The sequence below is a fragment of the Anarhichas minor genome, unplaced genomic scaffold (genome assembly GCF_050575085.1).
Source record: "Anarhichas minor isolate MPS153535 unplaced genomic scaffold, ASM5057508v1 ptg000025l, whole genome shotgun sequence".
Taxonomy (NCBI): domain Eukaryota; kingdom Metazoa; phylum Chordata; class Actinopteri; order Perciformes; family Anarhichadidae; genus Anarhichas; species Anarhichas minor.
This window is the reverse complement of record NW_027466471.1, coordinates 9,462,847-9,477,444: the sequence shown is the minus strand read 5'-3', so window position 1 is coordinate 9,477,444 and position 14,598 is coordinate 9,462,847. Positions and strand designations below refer to the sequence as shown.

General features: G+C 41.0%; 1 protein-coding gene across 1 annotated transcript in view; it reads left to right on the top strand.

Annotated features, from left to right (window-relative positions):
- The window catches only part of frmd3 (FERM domain containing 3), a 50,491-nt gene extending 40,930 nt beyond the window's left edge, over positions 1 to 9,561 (top strand). The window contains exons 16-17 of the mRNA XM_076099360.1: positions 8,125 to 8,359; positions 9,081 to 9,561. Of these exons, the coding sequence (XP_075955475.1) occupies positions 8,125 to 8,359; positions 9,081 to 9,561 (716 nt within the window). The remainder of the gene's footprint in view (positions 1 to 8,124; positions 8,360 to 9,080) is intronic.
- The last annotated feature ends 5,037 nt before the right edge of the window (positions 9,562 to 14,598 follow it).

Genomic DNA, 14,598 nt, shown 5'->3' with positions numbered 1-14,598 from the left:
GGTTGCCTCGCAACATGGTGACGCCTGAGCCGACGTCTCGTAGCTGACAATGCTAACAGCATCAACAGTACAAACCGCGGCAAAAGTGCTGATGAGCCAACAGTGTTTACACTCCCGCGACGACGCTGTCGGTTGGGACAGCGTTATCAGCCGTAATGGTGGTTTCAGCTGATAATGCTCAGACGACATGTTGAGAGCTGTAGATGTTTACGGTCGGGCTAATTTTAAATACTTTATATATTGTTGGGTACCTCGATCTAGAGCAATACATAGATACTCTTTAATCACATGTTTGTAGCGCTGCTGTCCTGTGAGAACCAGAACATTTCACTTGTTTTTAGTACATTGTCACACTAGAAACTGTTGCGTCATCCTCACACACTGTTTACTGTTTGTGATTGCTCCGATCAGTATTTATGTGTTTCTCGCATTAGAGGCCATGACGTTATGTCCTCGTCCGGGGCAGAGTGTGGGGAAATATTGTTGAACAGAAATGTAATGTGACCGTATCTTAAGCACAAGCAGCAGACAGGGAGGGAGGGATGTCAGAGAGCACTGTGACTGATCAGTTATCTTTATAGGTGTATATCAATGTTCACCCAAAAACATGCAGTGGCATGCACCTCTCCGGGTGCCTAACTCCTTCCCTCCATCTTTTATACACTTCCTTCCTTCCTCGCTCCTTCCCTCCTTCATTCTCACACATCAACCCGACCCGTGGCCCTTAGGCCTTCACACATGTGCAGTTCAATCATACTGTTGTGCCATCACCCTCTTCAAACTCTTGATGGACTTCTCTCTCTCTCTCGCGCCTCATCTGATAGAATTTAATGCCATCACCTCACTTTCTCCGCCTCTCCTCCTCTCTATGTCTTTCTCTCCTCTTCCCTCATCCCATTTAGAGAAAAATCAATTCTTCTTGGCTCATGGTCAAAGAGGTGCAGCAGTAAGCATCCCGTCTGTCTCCGTTGGTTGGTTTGGGAGGGGCAGGAGGTAGTCATCAAATCACGGGCCTCATGCACCACTGACATGATGCAGTCTGAGTAATGGCACAAAATTCAATTTGAAAATGCCTTGTGTCCTACTGCAGTACCTGCCTCTCTGTGTTGTAGGCTACTCAATAAAATATAAAACAATTTAGTTGTTTATTCTTTACAAATGTGTTGAACTGTGCAACAGTGAAGGATTAGCAATAGGCTATTGTTAGAAATGTTTTGGATCCTACATTCCTATTTTTCTGTTCATGGCTTTGACTGTAGTTTCCGATCAGATTCTGGTGGATTCACAACATGTTGCCCTAATCAATCAAAGGTCCTAGGTCAACCTAGACTAGAAGTACCCAGATTTAGGAAATGACAAGTTAGATGACCATGCAGAATATAACAAGTGGTGTAAATATTGATGGTGCAACCAGTGCAGCTGCACACGGGCCCAGAAGCTGTCAATGGCCCATGTAGGAAGGCAGGTTTTTACTGCTGTACTATTGTAGGAGACTTCTCTCACCCTCTCTTGACCGTTTCATTTCACACTTTTTGAGCAATGTTGCTTATGACACAAGTGCTTCTCTCACTTTTTGTGTGTAACAGCGAGTGCAACTCCATGAATGCCTTCAAGTAAATCATTCCTTGTTTCAGCAGTTCATCCAAACTAGTTTGTTTCGAGAACGACCCCTCTTTTGAACAGGCAAGCTGTTTTAAGAAGGCTGCTGCAAGGACTTTGGGATAAAGTGTCCTCGAGATGGTCTAGGATCACCGTCTATATTCAGAGCACTAATCTCAGCCATTAGAGGGGAAACAGGAAGCTGACCCAAGGTCAGTGCTGACCTTGTTCTGTTTGTACAGCCTGTACCCTTCTTATCTATCAAAATCCACACACACACACACACACACACACACACACACACACACACACACACACACACACACACACACACACAGTGGTCATGTTTTGGCTACGGGTATCACTCATGGATGTTTCATGGGGATTAGAGTTTATATTCCATGTCTCACATTTGATCATCACTTCATCGGCTAAACACACTAAAAGGCGCCCTGGGAGTGATGCAACAAGTCTTCCTTTTTCCTCAAGCAAACTACTGAACAGTTAACTTAATTTTAATGCTAGACTTTGTCCTTTCACAGTCTGCGTTTGCCTGTATGTAGTCAAATGTTAGCTCAGAGAGATGTATTTGAGTGACTGAAGTTTGTCTCTGTTTGTCAGTGTTGTAGCAGATCAACTGCCGAGTGAAACAGAAATAAATATGTTTGATAAGAGGAAAAGCCAGATAAATAAAGACTTGCAGAGAGGAAAAGAAAGTGTTCCACATCCCTTCCTGAGTCAGGTCTGCCCCTTTTGTAATCAGAGTTAGATTAGCTGCCCCTCTGCTGCCAGGACCACCTGGTTATATATAGAAAGTGCAGCTCTGGGATTGATCCTCCTCTAATACCCCTCCACTCTTTGTTAACATCGCTGACATTCACTGGAGGGCCAGCCATGTCTCTGTATCTCAGAGAGAGAGAATGTGTCTTGTCTCTCACCATCTCTCTCAGTGTGTATGTATAGGCGTGTGTGTGTATGTGTGTGTGTGTTCCTCCCCATCCCGGCCCCAAAGCTCAGCTGGCAGCATGGTCAGTTGGGGTGTGGGGGTCTAACCACCGACAGCTGGGTTTGAGGTTTGTCATCAGACTGAATGATGGAGGTTCTTGAGCACAGAAAAAGCAGTGATGTTGGAGGCGGCCTCATGCAGAGCAGTTTGGAGCTGGGAGTTGGCGACCGACCCAACGCAGGCGACACCCTGAGCTGTGGGAGCCAGGGCAGGGCAGGGGGACTCGGGCTGGACGTGACCCCAGAGAGGCTTGAGGGTGAGGGAATGGAGGAGGGACAGGTCGGGCCTCTTGAAGTATTCCACCCAGGGGAGTCTACAGATGAACGGGAATCATCTATAGTAGTGTCTGAGGCCTTGAGGTGCCAGGTGAAGATAACAACACGCCGGAGCCTGCATCTACGCATAGCCAATCACACGGCGCAGGATGTTTATGTACGGCTGGTGGGACATGGGGGACGCATCGCCGGAATCAGTACTGGACTTCAGAGAAATACGCTGGAACAGAGTAAGATTGGGTGCCAAGAGGCAGAAATATGTGTCAGAAATACATCAAGATACTTACAAGATTATTATAGTGCAGCTTTTGTCTTTCAGTTTCTTCAAGTTTAAGGGCATTCAATGGAGTTTCATTGAACCCTGTATTTCTTCAACACATCACATGAAAACTGGAGTACAAGCCTTTCCAGTGTGATGCAGCGTTAAACATGTATTTCCACATTTAAATCAGTATTGAAGAAATTAAGCTTGCAAAAAAATAAAAAATGTATGAGCTAGTTCAGCCCAGTAGTTGGGTTGCCAGGTTTGTTGTGGCAACCGCATGGTGCAAACTGTGAGTGTAGTCTGTCAAACATCCTGAGACTCTAGAGATCCCTTTAATGTTTGTGTGTGTGTGTGTGTGTGTGTGTGTGTGTGTGTGTGTGTGCATGTGCTGATGAAGAGAGAGACAGAGAGAGAGAAAGATATTGAGTAGTATGCAGCATGCACAAACATAGTGTGTTGAAGTAACTGCTGTACATACTGTTGATAGCTACAGTATAAGACAATACTTTAGCACACTGTTTCTGTCTGGATGTGTAAAATATGTATGAGAAATGCAGCACACATTTGTTGTAAAACAACAGGGATTGAGGAAGGATTTCTACTTGTAGTTTTTGATTTTATATTAGTGATCATTTGTAATTCATCTTCATGAGGTTTAGCTGTGATGCTTTACAGCTGATCCTGTTTCACTTGAAACTGTAAACAGAGAGCGGGAGGTTATTCCATCGTAGTTTGAGGTGCTTAATTAACGATGTAGTAATCCCTAACATACATAGAGATTAATTGCTAAAACCTTTCTTGAGTATCAGGGGCGAGTTGAGAAATGAATAAAGAGAAGAGCTGAGTAAACATACAGTACAGTGACAGCTTTATTCTTGCACACATGCACAGTCGCACAGATACATTTACTTTGGAGGTGTTTGGGTGTCAATGATGAGGTTGCATGACAAAGATGAATGGCTATGTCAACACTTGCAAAACAGGGGAAAACCCTGCTCTGTGTTGGCACGAGTGTGTTTGCAGTGTTTACGGTGGCCACACAGGAATGTAGTGCCTCGTGGTGTGAATGACCTCTTCTAAGGAGAGGCTTGCATCAGGGCTAACAGACAGAAAGCAGACGGTATATAAAACATGGGAAAACAGCAGAAACTGTGTTGTATGTGTTGAGTGGATTTCTTACTTCGGACCTGGAAAAATAAAACAGTTTCTACTTGGTCAGGTTTATTTAGTCGTGATGTGAAATGACCATTGCTGCCCTCACAGTCAGTAAATAATAATGTTGCTATTTTCATTTACTGATACAGTGTCATTTTAGTCAGCTGAAGCTTAAGTCGCGTTTGAGCAGCCATAAAGAAACAATGATTTACTGTAGTTCAGACACTTTTGTGCTTATGCTGTGGTACCTGGACTGCACCAAGGTTGGGAATGTTGTGTTTCCTTTAAAGGAATACAGTATATAGTTAAATACGAGTGATATTTCTGAATAATCATCTCACCTGTCAAGAGGGTCTGATGAGATGAATGTGGGAAGGGAGTCATGACGTCACATGTGGACTAGCCTCCGTGTTTCTGGGGTTCACTTATCGAATCTCCATCCACACACCGAACCTGGTATAAGAAATTGAAACCTTTGCGATTTCAACAAAATTAAATTACATTTACTGTGAGCACAGAAAAAAAAACTACAAGCATAACAGTTCAGGAACTTAGTCATCGTAACCTGATTTCATGCATATCCATCAAATGTAATGTAATGTATACATAAATATACAACAATTTTCCAATGCAATGTATCACAGCATTTATAGCTATACTGCTATTTTCCAATGCATATCCTTAGAATAGAAGTGCCTTCAAATAACAAATATAAAACATGTTCACAGACTGCAGAGTTAAACTATATGTGCTACATTTTGTTGTCCTATTACGAACTTGCCGAAATACTCATATATAATATTTTCATTGCACTATTGTATATTATAACCTCTTCAGGGGTTAAGTTACTGATGAACTTGCCTTGACCGTGAAGTAATACAGTAAATGAGGTGTGAGAAAATCATTGAGTGCATATATATATGACTGGATCGCCTGTGAACATCTGAAGACCAGCGCCGAGACATGATTCAGGAATGTGTTTATTGTAGACTAAAGATGATTAGTCTTTAGTCTAATCCCGCTCCCTGGGGGATTCCTGTTATGAATGAACAACATTGGATAATTAAAAAAAGAAAAGAAAAAAAGATCCTTAACTCGACATATGAAGCGAGCCACACAACGTACTGTAGGATAAAAGCTGTTCCAGGCTGAAATGCCGTTATTAGAGTAGCTACAAATGTCAATTGAATTTTGAATTAGGTTTCCTTACTTGTGGAGAAGAATGCGCTAGTTCCTGTTTCCCTCTGATTCTCTATTTTTCACTCCATCGATTAGCTATAATTCCTGGGGGTCGCAGGCCCTGAGATGTGGGGTACAGCCTGGTTAGGTCGGCAGTCAATCACAGGGCTGACGCATAGAGAAAGACAATCATTCACATTCATGCAACATGAATGTTGCCCTGAAGGGCCTTTGTATTTGGAGTTTGCATGTTTCCTCCCACAGTCACAGTGCAAAGACGTTGCATGTTGGGATAACAACTCTTAATTGCCTGTAGGTGTGAATGTTTGATTGACTGGCAACCTTCCTCTCACCCAATGTCAGCTGGGATCTGGCCAGCCCTCCTCCCAACCTTCATGGATAAGAGGGCATAGCTAATGCCATGATTATTTTCACACCACATTCAGCCTGTGGACTCTTTTGTCAAGACAATCATTGTTAAGGAGTTTTGTCATCATCGTCATGCATCGTATGTGCCATTTTTGTCGTATAATCATCTCCTCTTTTTTCTGCACGAAAATACAGCTTCTTTACTTGAACACATCCAAAATCATCCTTTGTTTCTTATTTTTTTCCGTATAATAAATCTGTATTCAATAAGTCTGTCTTGCCCTGTATGCAACTGTGCACCGTGAGAAGATGAATTATGACAAATTCTTCACTGGCCAAGTTTGATGGAATATTTTACAAAAGCAGCAACCATTAATGTTCAGATGTTGAACAACTAATTCTAGCTTCTGGTCTTGCTTCCCTGTTTCCAGGTGTATTCTCCCTCGCTCTCCCTCTCTGAGTTCATTCACTCGTTGCCTTTTTGCTGACTCTGTTTCCATGGTAGCTGTCACCACTCGCTCCTCAGGTTTTCCACCCCCTCCCCCGATGTTCGTCTTTAATTTCTCTCAACTCATAGTTGAATCAGTTGACATGGTAACTGATTAGTTAGTTTGTCCCTGAGTTCAAACAAACACCTGTCTTTCTGTGATTTCATCGATATTTCAACCTTTCTCTTTTGTCAATTCTTAGCTCTGTTTGAGAAGGTAAATGTGTGTGTGTGTGTGTGTGTGTGTGTGTGTGTGAGTGTGTGTGTGTGTGTGTGTGTGTGTGTGTGTGATCATGAGATAGAGTCTGGATTACAGAGGTGTTCACTGAGCCATATGTAACTGGACATTTACCCCAAGCTCCAGCTTAATCCATAGCACGAAGACAGCTGGTCTTATTTTTAACATTCACACACACACACACACACACACACACACACTGACACACAAAAAGGTGTTCATGTTCATATTCAGATTCATCGTGTGCTCTGACGCATCAGTGACGTCTAAACTCATCACCTCAAAGTGAAAAGTGAAGTTCAGCTATCTACACACACACACACACACACACAGTCACACACACACACAGTCACACACACACACACACACACTCGCACTATGTCACATCAGGAATGACCCTGCAGAGTCACTTCTTCGAGCTAAAAACTGAAATCAGCCTGAAGACGAATGAGAGTTCAAACAGTATCATGAAGTCCGTCACAGCCTGAACTGTCTTACTCACACTCACAGTCAATGCCCCCTGCCAGCCTCTAAAGGCCAAATCCAACCAGATGAGAACACTTATATAAATAACCATTTTGATGTCAACTTATAGTATAATTGTCTTCTCACATTTTCAGGGTTGAATTTTTCATTTTACATGTCAGTATTATCTGTGTGTACTCTATCCATAAGAAATACGGGATCGCCATCATGTGGATCGAGTGTTAAACTGCAGCATAAAAATCTACAGCTGAGAGTGGCACTTTGGCCCAATTACATAGAATAAGACTGTGTTTTGTGTATGTGACATATTCACACTGTGAACGTGACCCAGAAACTATACTCGTACTGTAGTGGCAGCTTATTTTACCGTCCTTCTTCGCCACTTCTTGCAGGATGTAAAGGGTTCTGACTCGCGTATACTACCATGTCCAACTTACGTGCTCTTGCAGGCTAAACTTTTCTTGTATAGCTGTCCAATGGTGAGGCTCGTAGCTCGTAGTTAAAAGTAGTTTTATTCCATGTAAACAACAAAAAATAGACAAAATATGTATGCAATAAATGGAGAACCAAAACACTGACCTTCTGCTGGCTATAACTAAAAAGTCTATAATCTGTGGTCAGAAAAAGTGTTGCTCCACATCCTGCTCCATCAAAGCCTAACTTGCACTGAAAACCTACTTAAAGAAGTCAACCAAAAATGATCCAATAGCAGGACAGAATAGAGGAGTCTTTATCTTAATAGGGCAAAAAACATACGTCAAAGCACATTTTACAACATGACCAATTATCTTAACTATATTGTATCGTAAATATTTTTAAAAGGCATAACACACATTACTTTCGCAATAAACATAAAATACAAAAAAACTGTTAACAATATATAATGGCTCTTACACATACTCTGAAAAAAGTCAGGTGATGGATAAAGCTCTTCACTCTGATGATGCTGTTTAACTGCATTCCTCATGGGAAATCTTTTTGATTGTATCTCTATATTAAGTTATCTTTAAACCCAGTATACGATGAGATGTAAAACATGTTTCTTCTGTCTTTTTCTCTCACCAGGTGTTGTTGCTGTGAAGGAATCTGTCCCCTTGTCTCCTCTCAAACCTTCAGCTGCACCTGCAAACACAGAGCAACAATGTAATGAAGGAATCTCTGCTTTAGGCAATGACCTGCATCCTTCCCATGTTTCCACGGAAGCCTCAAGTCTCCGACCTCAGACGCCCAAAGCTGAAGATGAAGTGGAGGAAGATGACGAGGCCAGCGGTGCTCTCACCATTTCTGAGCTCGTCTACAGGTCTATAGAGTTTTATTACACTGCTTTAATCGATATTTTCATATAATAACTACATTTTTTGGTTCTCAACTTTACTATTTTGCCACAGCCGGCAGCTGTTGTCAGTGGAAAATCCACTGTACACTATATCTGCTTAGCACCAAACAGAAGACAGACAAAGACAAAAATCAGCAACCAGCTGGTCAACATTTAGCAGCATAAGAGAGAGATATTTCCCAAAGGAGTTGGTGGAGACCAAAAACAAAGCTAAAAGCAGGTTGAAAGGTTGAAAGTCACGAGGATATACCACAGAATTGGCTCACAATTCCTCATATTTATCCCCAGTAAATAGTTAACAGTGGCATAACAGCATAAGATGTAAATTAACAGTTACTTACAATAGTGTAGAACACTGTTGCTGTGCTGTTATGTCAACAAAACACATGCAAATCCATCCTTTTTCAATGCTACAGTGCACCTGGCATGCACTGCTCTTTTGCAGCATGCTTTGTATTTTCTTGGCTCTTGCCTCCCCATTATTGAGGCGTACGTGTCTGTAGCAACACGTATCCGTGTGAATGTCTCTTATGAAAGACGGGTTGAAACCTGCCTTTGCTATTGCTAACGGAAAACACCAGCTCTGACATCAGCCTTTGAGAAATGTGCCTTCTTCTTCTTCTTTTGGGCGCTGGTTATTTTCTACTTATGTGTTTTCTTTAAATATCTTCCTGTTCTTCTCCAGTCCTTGCGCCAGCATGCTACCCACCCCAGTGGACGACAGTCAGGGAGGCGTCGACATGCTCTTCTCCTCTCCGGTCCAGAGCCCCGCCAGGATGCTGAGGGAGCTCCATGCCGACCCTGACATCCAGGCCCGGCTGGAGACTGAGAGGGAGCGAGACCGGGCCTACGAATGCACCCGAATGGCTGCCAGCGGTGGAATGGGTGGCGTCCTGACCAGCAGCCTGCGCCTGCTATCGTCCAATGAAAGAATCAATGCGTGTGTGCTGAGTGTGGCCCACTTTGTTGCCGTGGTAATGGGTATCCTGCTCGTCACTGTGCCCACACTGCTGCTACTGCTGGAGTCAGACATTGACGTGTCGTTCCTCCATGAGATCCGCCAGACGCCGGAGTTTGAGCAGTTTCACTACGAGTATTACTGCCCGCTCCGCCGCTGGATCCTGTGTAGGATCAGCATGGCCATGGAGAACCTCTGGTCAGACTGAGGAAAAGAAGAGTCACTACAAGAACGCCCAAATGTCTGTCTTAATATGTCATTTAATCATATATTCAGTTTCAACAACTGGTGAGACAAAACAACCAGTCTGCCAATGGGATGATGTTATTTCACTTGTTTAAGAGCAAATTCAGTTTATTTTAAGAGCATGTGCAATGGAGCACTCACAAAATTGCAATAGCATAATTTGTTAAAAAGAGGCCTGAGATGGATAAACTGTCGGGCCTTTTTGGACAACATTACTTTTGAGTGAATTAGACCCGAACAAGTAGATTAGTTTCACCTCTTTGGCAGAATAAATTGGAGTCTTGTAGAAAAGAGAGATAAAAGAGAAATACGGTTATAATCATAGGATCCAATCACTTGTTAAGACACTTTTGGCAGCGATGAACTGAGAAGAAAGGACAAGAAAGACCGAGTGTTCGAGGAAAAACCTGTGGAGTGGAAAGATTCATGAAAATATAAAAACAAGGAAAGGTCGTGGATAGAGAGAAAGTCACAAAAGAACTGGTTGGTTTCGTTTGAATAGAACTTTTGAAGGTCTGTTCACTCCTGATGCTGACGAGCTGATTCAATGACTCTTTGGTAAATAGCGCGAACCATTCTGATCGGTTCTGGCCTTCAGATTGGAACACCTGATTGGTCACAGAACCTGTCAGTCATGACGGAGTGGGCGGGGACAGAGAGAGAAATGATTAATTTGTCACTGGACGCAACAATAGCCACACTCAAAGGTACATTATATATATTTAAAAACAAAAGAGAATTATTGGTAACTAATACCTATCTTAAATAAGTTGTTTTTAACGTTTTGTACATTTTTATGTGATCCAGATCTTTCAGGAATTTTTCAGTCAGAGGATCTACCTTGAGCTTATTTTAAAATTAAGAGTTTACAAAAGATTACAAAAAAAAGCAAATTTATTGAAGTTTATCGGGGTGATGGGTGTTGAGAAATTTAAGATATTTTTTAAGCCTACCGTCAGCATTTGTTCACCCGGTAGCACCCTGGGTTTTTTCCGACAGAGGCGATAGCACAAATCTTTTACACAGACCACAGATTACTACCGTTTCAGATTATGTGATGTCATTTTGGAAACAGGAGGGCAGCAGAGGAGAGAAACTTTAGTCTGTTTGTGATGTTTGTTGAACTTCTAAATGTCTTCTGAACTAAATATTAGCTCATTAATTAAGGCTTCTAGTGCATCTTTCAGTGTGTTTTAAGAGAGTTTGAACATAAATGTATGAAGAAACGCTAAGGGACAAAAAGCTTACTTGTAGGCTCATGATGAAAAGTTACTTTGTTGTAATAGTGGATAAAACCGTGATTTTGGGTCATTTGTTAGTCGATGGTGTGCTACTTGTGGGAGATCGCTGTGTGTATTCTCAGAGGGATTTGAAGTGATAGGATGGTACACTCAAAATGCCCAAAGGACCAGGTGTGTATACTCCAACCTGACTGCTGCTACGTGACAAATGATGCTTAACGGTCTAAATCTCTCATACAGGTCTTTCTGTGGTCGTTTTCGGGTGAAGAAGATGTTGATCTGACTGAACGAATGTGGCACAGTTGGAGTACAGTTGCAGGTATTTAACTTAAGCATTTTAGTCGCTAGATAAGAATAGAAATGATTTGTAGCCATTTCTATTAAGATCTGTGATGTGTTTATAATTTAGATGACTGCAACTGTTTATTCACTTTACTGAGTACATGACAGTGACCAACAAGTTATCAGGAGGAATGTGCTTCTGGTTTGTTCACAGACATTCACCGCTGATATGGCTGGGGGTTCCCAAAAGGTCTGGAGGGCTGTTGTAAGAGATACAAAAAAAATCAAGGTTAAAACCCAGATTATGTTATTTAAAAAAATCTCTATTTGGTACAGAGATATAGAAATGAACTGTAGATGTGTTGGTCTTTGTAATGCAGTTTATTTTTGTGTACTTTTACAAAGTTGCGGTCACAGTACGAAACGTAACAGAGACTTCCACAATGTAACCTCATGACTTAGCTCATCATTGGGCTAAAGAACTAAATCAGAGTCCTGTAGCTCTGATGAGAAATTGAATCAGTCACTTTTGGAAACTTACAGCCGTCGCCGTGTGATTGGTCATCATACAGACAGTGCCTGCCTGTTACAGTGGCGCAGCATGGAGAAGAGAACCGAGAGCTACAGAGATGAGAAATTACGTCAGATCAAATGAAAACAGATGGTTTTTTGCTCAAAATGTAGTTCAATTTGGATCAACTTCTCAGGAACGGGCATTAGCGGTTTATGTTCAAATAACAAATATATGTTTAAAAAATAAAAAAGGAAAGAAAAATGCATCTAATCACAACATACGCCATAACATGTATCCATAACCTTCATACTGTACATGTCTTGCTATTATGCTGTTATGAATATCCAAACACTTTATATATTTATACCAAGTCTGTAGCTGGATATAAATATGGCTGTGTTGTTGTAGCCTCATTTCACTCAGCTACATATGCATCCAAACATATTACCCAAAACGATTTTACTGTTGAGAGTAACTGCAGTTTGGCCATCATAGCTGAGACTCCATATTGCTTTATTGCAGAGCGGACTGTCGGTTGGTGTGCTACTATCAAAGAAAGAGTAGCAACATGGAGTCTAGATCGGCCGATCTTTCTATCAAAGCTCTCACACAGTATTTAGGCTCTTATTTAAGAAATCTCTCTCCATACTCTTTGGCTACTACAGAGGCCTTTGCGGGGCACATCACCATCAAAGCCCTCTTATTATAATCCATCAAATGTTGCTGCCTCATGATATCAGCTGCTTTGTCGGGGAACTCTGTTATGCAATGACGAGCTTTATGCATACAGCAAATATGCAGTAACAAAAGAATCACGCTTGTTTGGGACAAAGCATTTATTTTCCTACTACAGCATGAGTGTCAACGCTGAAACCAAGCGAAAGGCCAAACCACTACGATGACAATGTGTGCATTTAACATCACAGACTCTGGGCTTCACTGTAGAGGATGAAGCTGATCTATTTGCACTGCTATATGATCACCCATGATAACTAACAGAGGGGGATATCATCATGAACTATCTTATTTAACTGTTGCTCTTCCAGCACATGCGCCAAAATGCTCGAGTGATTCACTGTAGATTTAAAATCCGAGTTTTTCTCTGTAGAGGTGTCATGTACGCAGCTGTACAGACGTAGTTCGTCCCCGGCTTTGATCCTTTATTTCTGTGCTTCATCCTCCTCTAACTGACCCAGGGTATCTCTTACTCTGACCTCTCAATGCAAATCGCATGCCCTCATCTGTAAATACTGTGTTTATAGTTGTGGCAAAAAAAATTGAAGATTTCCATCCTCCCTCTGTGTGTCTTGTCCCTATTAAGCGTTCTAGATTTAGGCTTGGCTGTCTTGATCATCTTAGATGAATGCATGTTTTCTGTGTTTTTTCCAAGATGAGGAAGAGGCAACAGATTGAGACATTTAAGTATTTTTCTCTCAATAAAAAATAAGCGTTGGTCATCGAAGCAGTTTTGTGACCACATTTAAAAACCCCAAATATGTCATGCAGTGTGCTTTGGGCTTCATTTTAACCATTGGCTTGACAAGACTGAATACATGCGGTTGCTAATTCTGTTAGCTTCCTTTGAGCTGATCTAAAAAAGAAAATAATGTCTCTGAACAAAAAGAAAAACTTCTTGATGTCTGCTTGGAAAAGATAATTTTACAATCTGTTAAAGAGCAGTTCTAAAGCTTGATAGCTTCATTGCGCTTTTGCTGTGTGTGTGTGTGTGTGTGTGTGTGTGTGTGTGTGTGTGTGTGTGTGTGTGTGTGTGTGTACATCATTAAAGCCAATCTCTAAATGCTAACACTCTAACCTCATTGCTAACGGAGCATGCTATTGACTGATTGAATTCAGAAACATTATTTGTTTAGGTGTTCAGTTTTTAAGATGTTTAAAAAAACACAGAAGAGAGAGAATAGAAAGTAAAACTACACCTCAACTCATTGCAAACAACAAAAAGCCTTTCAGTTCTGTGCTCAAACAGATCTTTGGCCCCATATGACACTGTAGCATTTTATTAGTTTGTCGCTCATTTATCAGTTTAGCCTTCATGAGTTTAAGAGGGAATTTCACCCCTTTGAGATTTACAGTAGCTCTTGTTTTGAGCTACTGGACGTGAGCTCTTGTGTTTTACAGCATATATATCGACTGAGAGTACAACTTTTGATGCCTGTACTTTACATAAAACTGTGATTTAAAAAAATGATCAAGATCATTCACCAGTTGATGTCACATCTGAGGTTTTACTGTATTACTAAGGTCCTGACATGAGTCAAGTATTTACAAACCTTAAATTTAATTACCTGCCTTTAATTATCAGTAAAGATAAAACTAAAACACCTGGAATTCAAAGCTGTTTAAATCTAATACACAAATTTTGCTTTTGCATGATTTATTTAAGATTTTAAATATTTGAACTCAGGTCTACTATTATGCAAAACTATTGGACATCACATGGTAAAAGAGAAAAATAAGCTGTTGTTTATCATATGATTTCAGTGTTGTGTGGGCATGTACAGTAGCAGATTCTCTTGCACGGTCACTTTGTTGGTTATTTTTCATTCAGTCTCTTTTTAATAATAAACACTGGGAGATATAATTTAAGAAGAATCAGAAAAAAGAAGAAAAAATATCCTAAATAATAACTCTCCTCTCTTCTGGGACAACCAAGCCTTATGAACTTTGTGAAGTAAAATTTTTTGAATGTTTGTATGTTATAAAAGAAAAGAATGGATTGTTTTATATGTTAATACTGCCACAATAAAGCTCCCTAATGAATATATATTGAAATAAGGCGCCTAAGGTGTGGATTATTTTACATGTTTGTTTATTGTGGTCAACAAGATCAAGATGGGTTTAATCTCTGAGGCATCCAAAAACATCTCAAGCCATTAACATGTACAATTATTGTACTTTTCCATAATAATCCTGTCGGGACACATTGAAGTATTAAAGCTGAGAT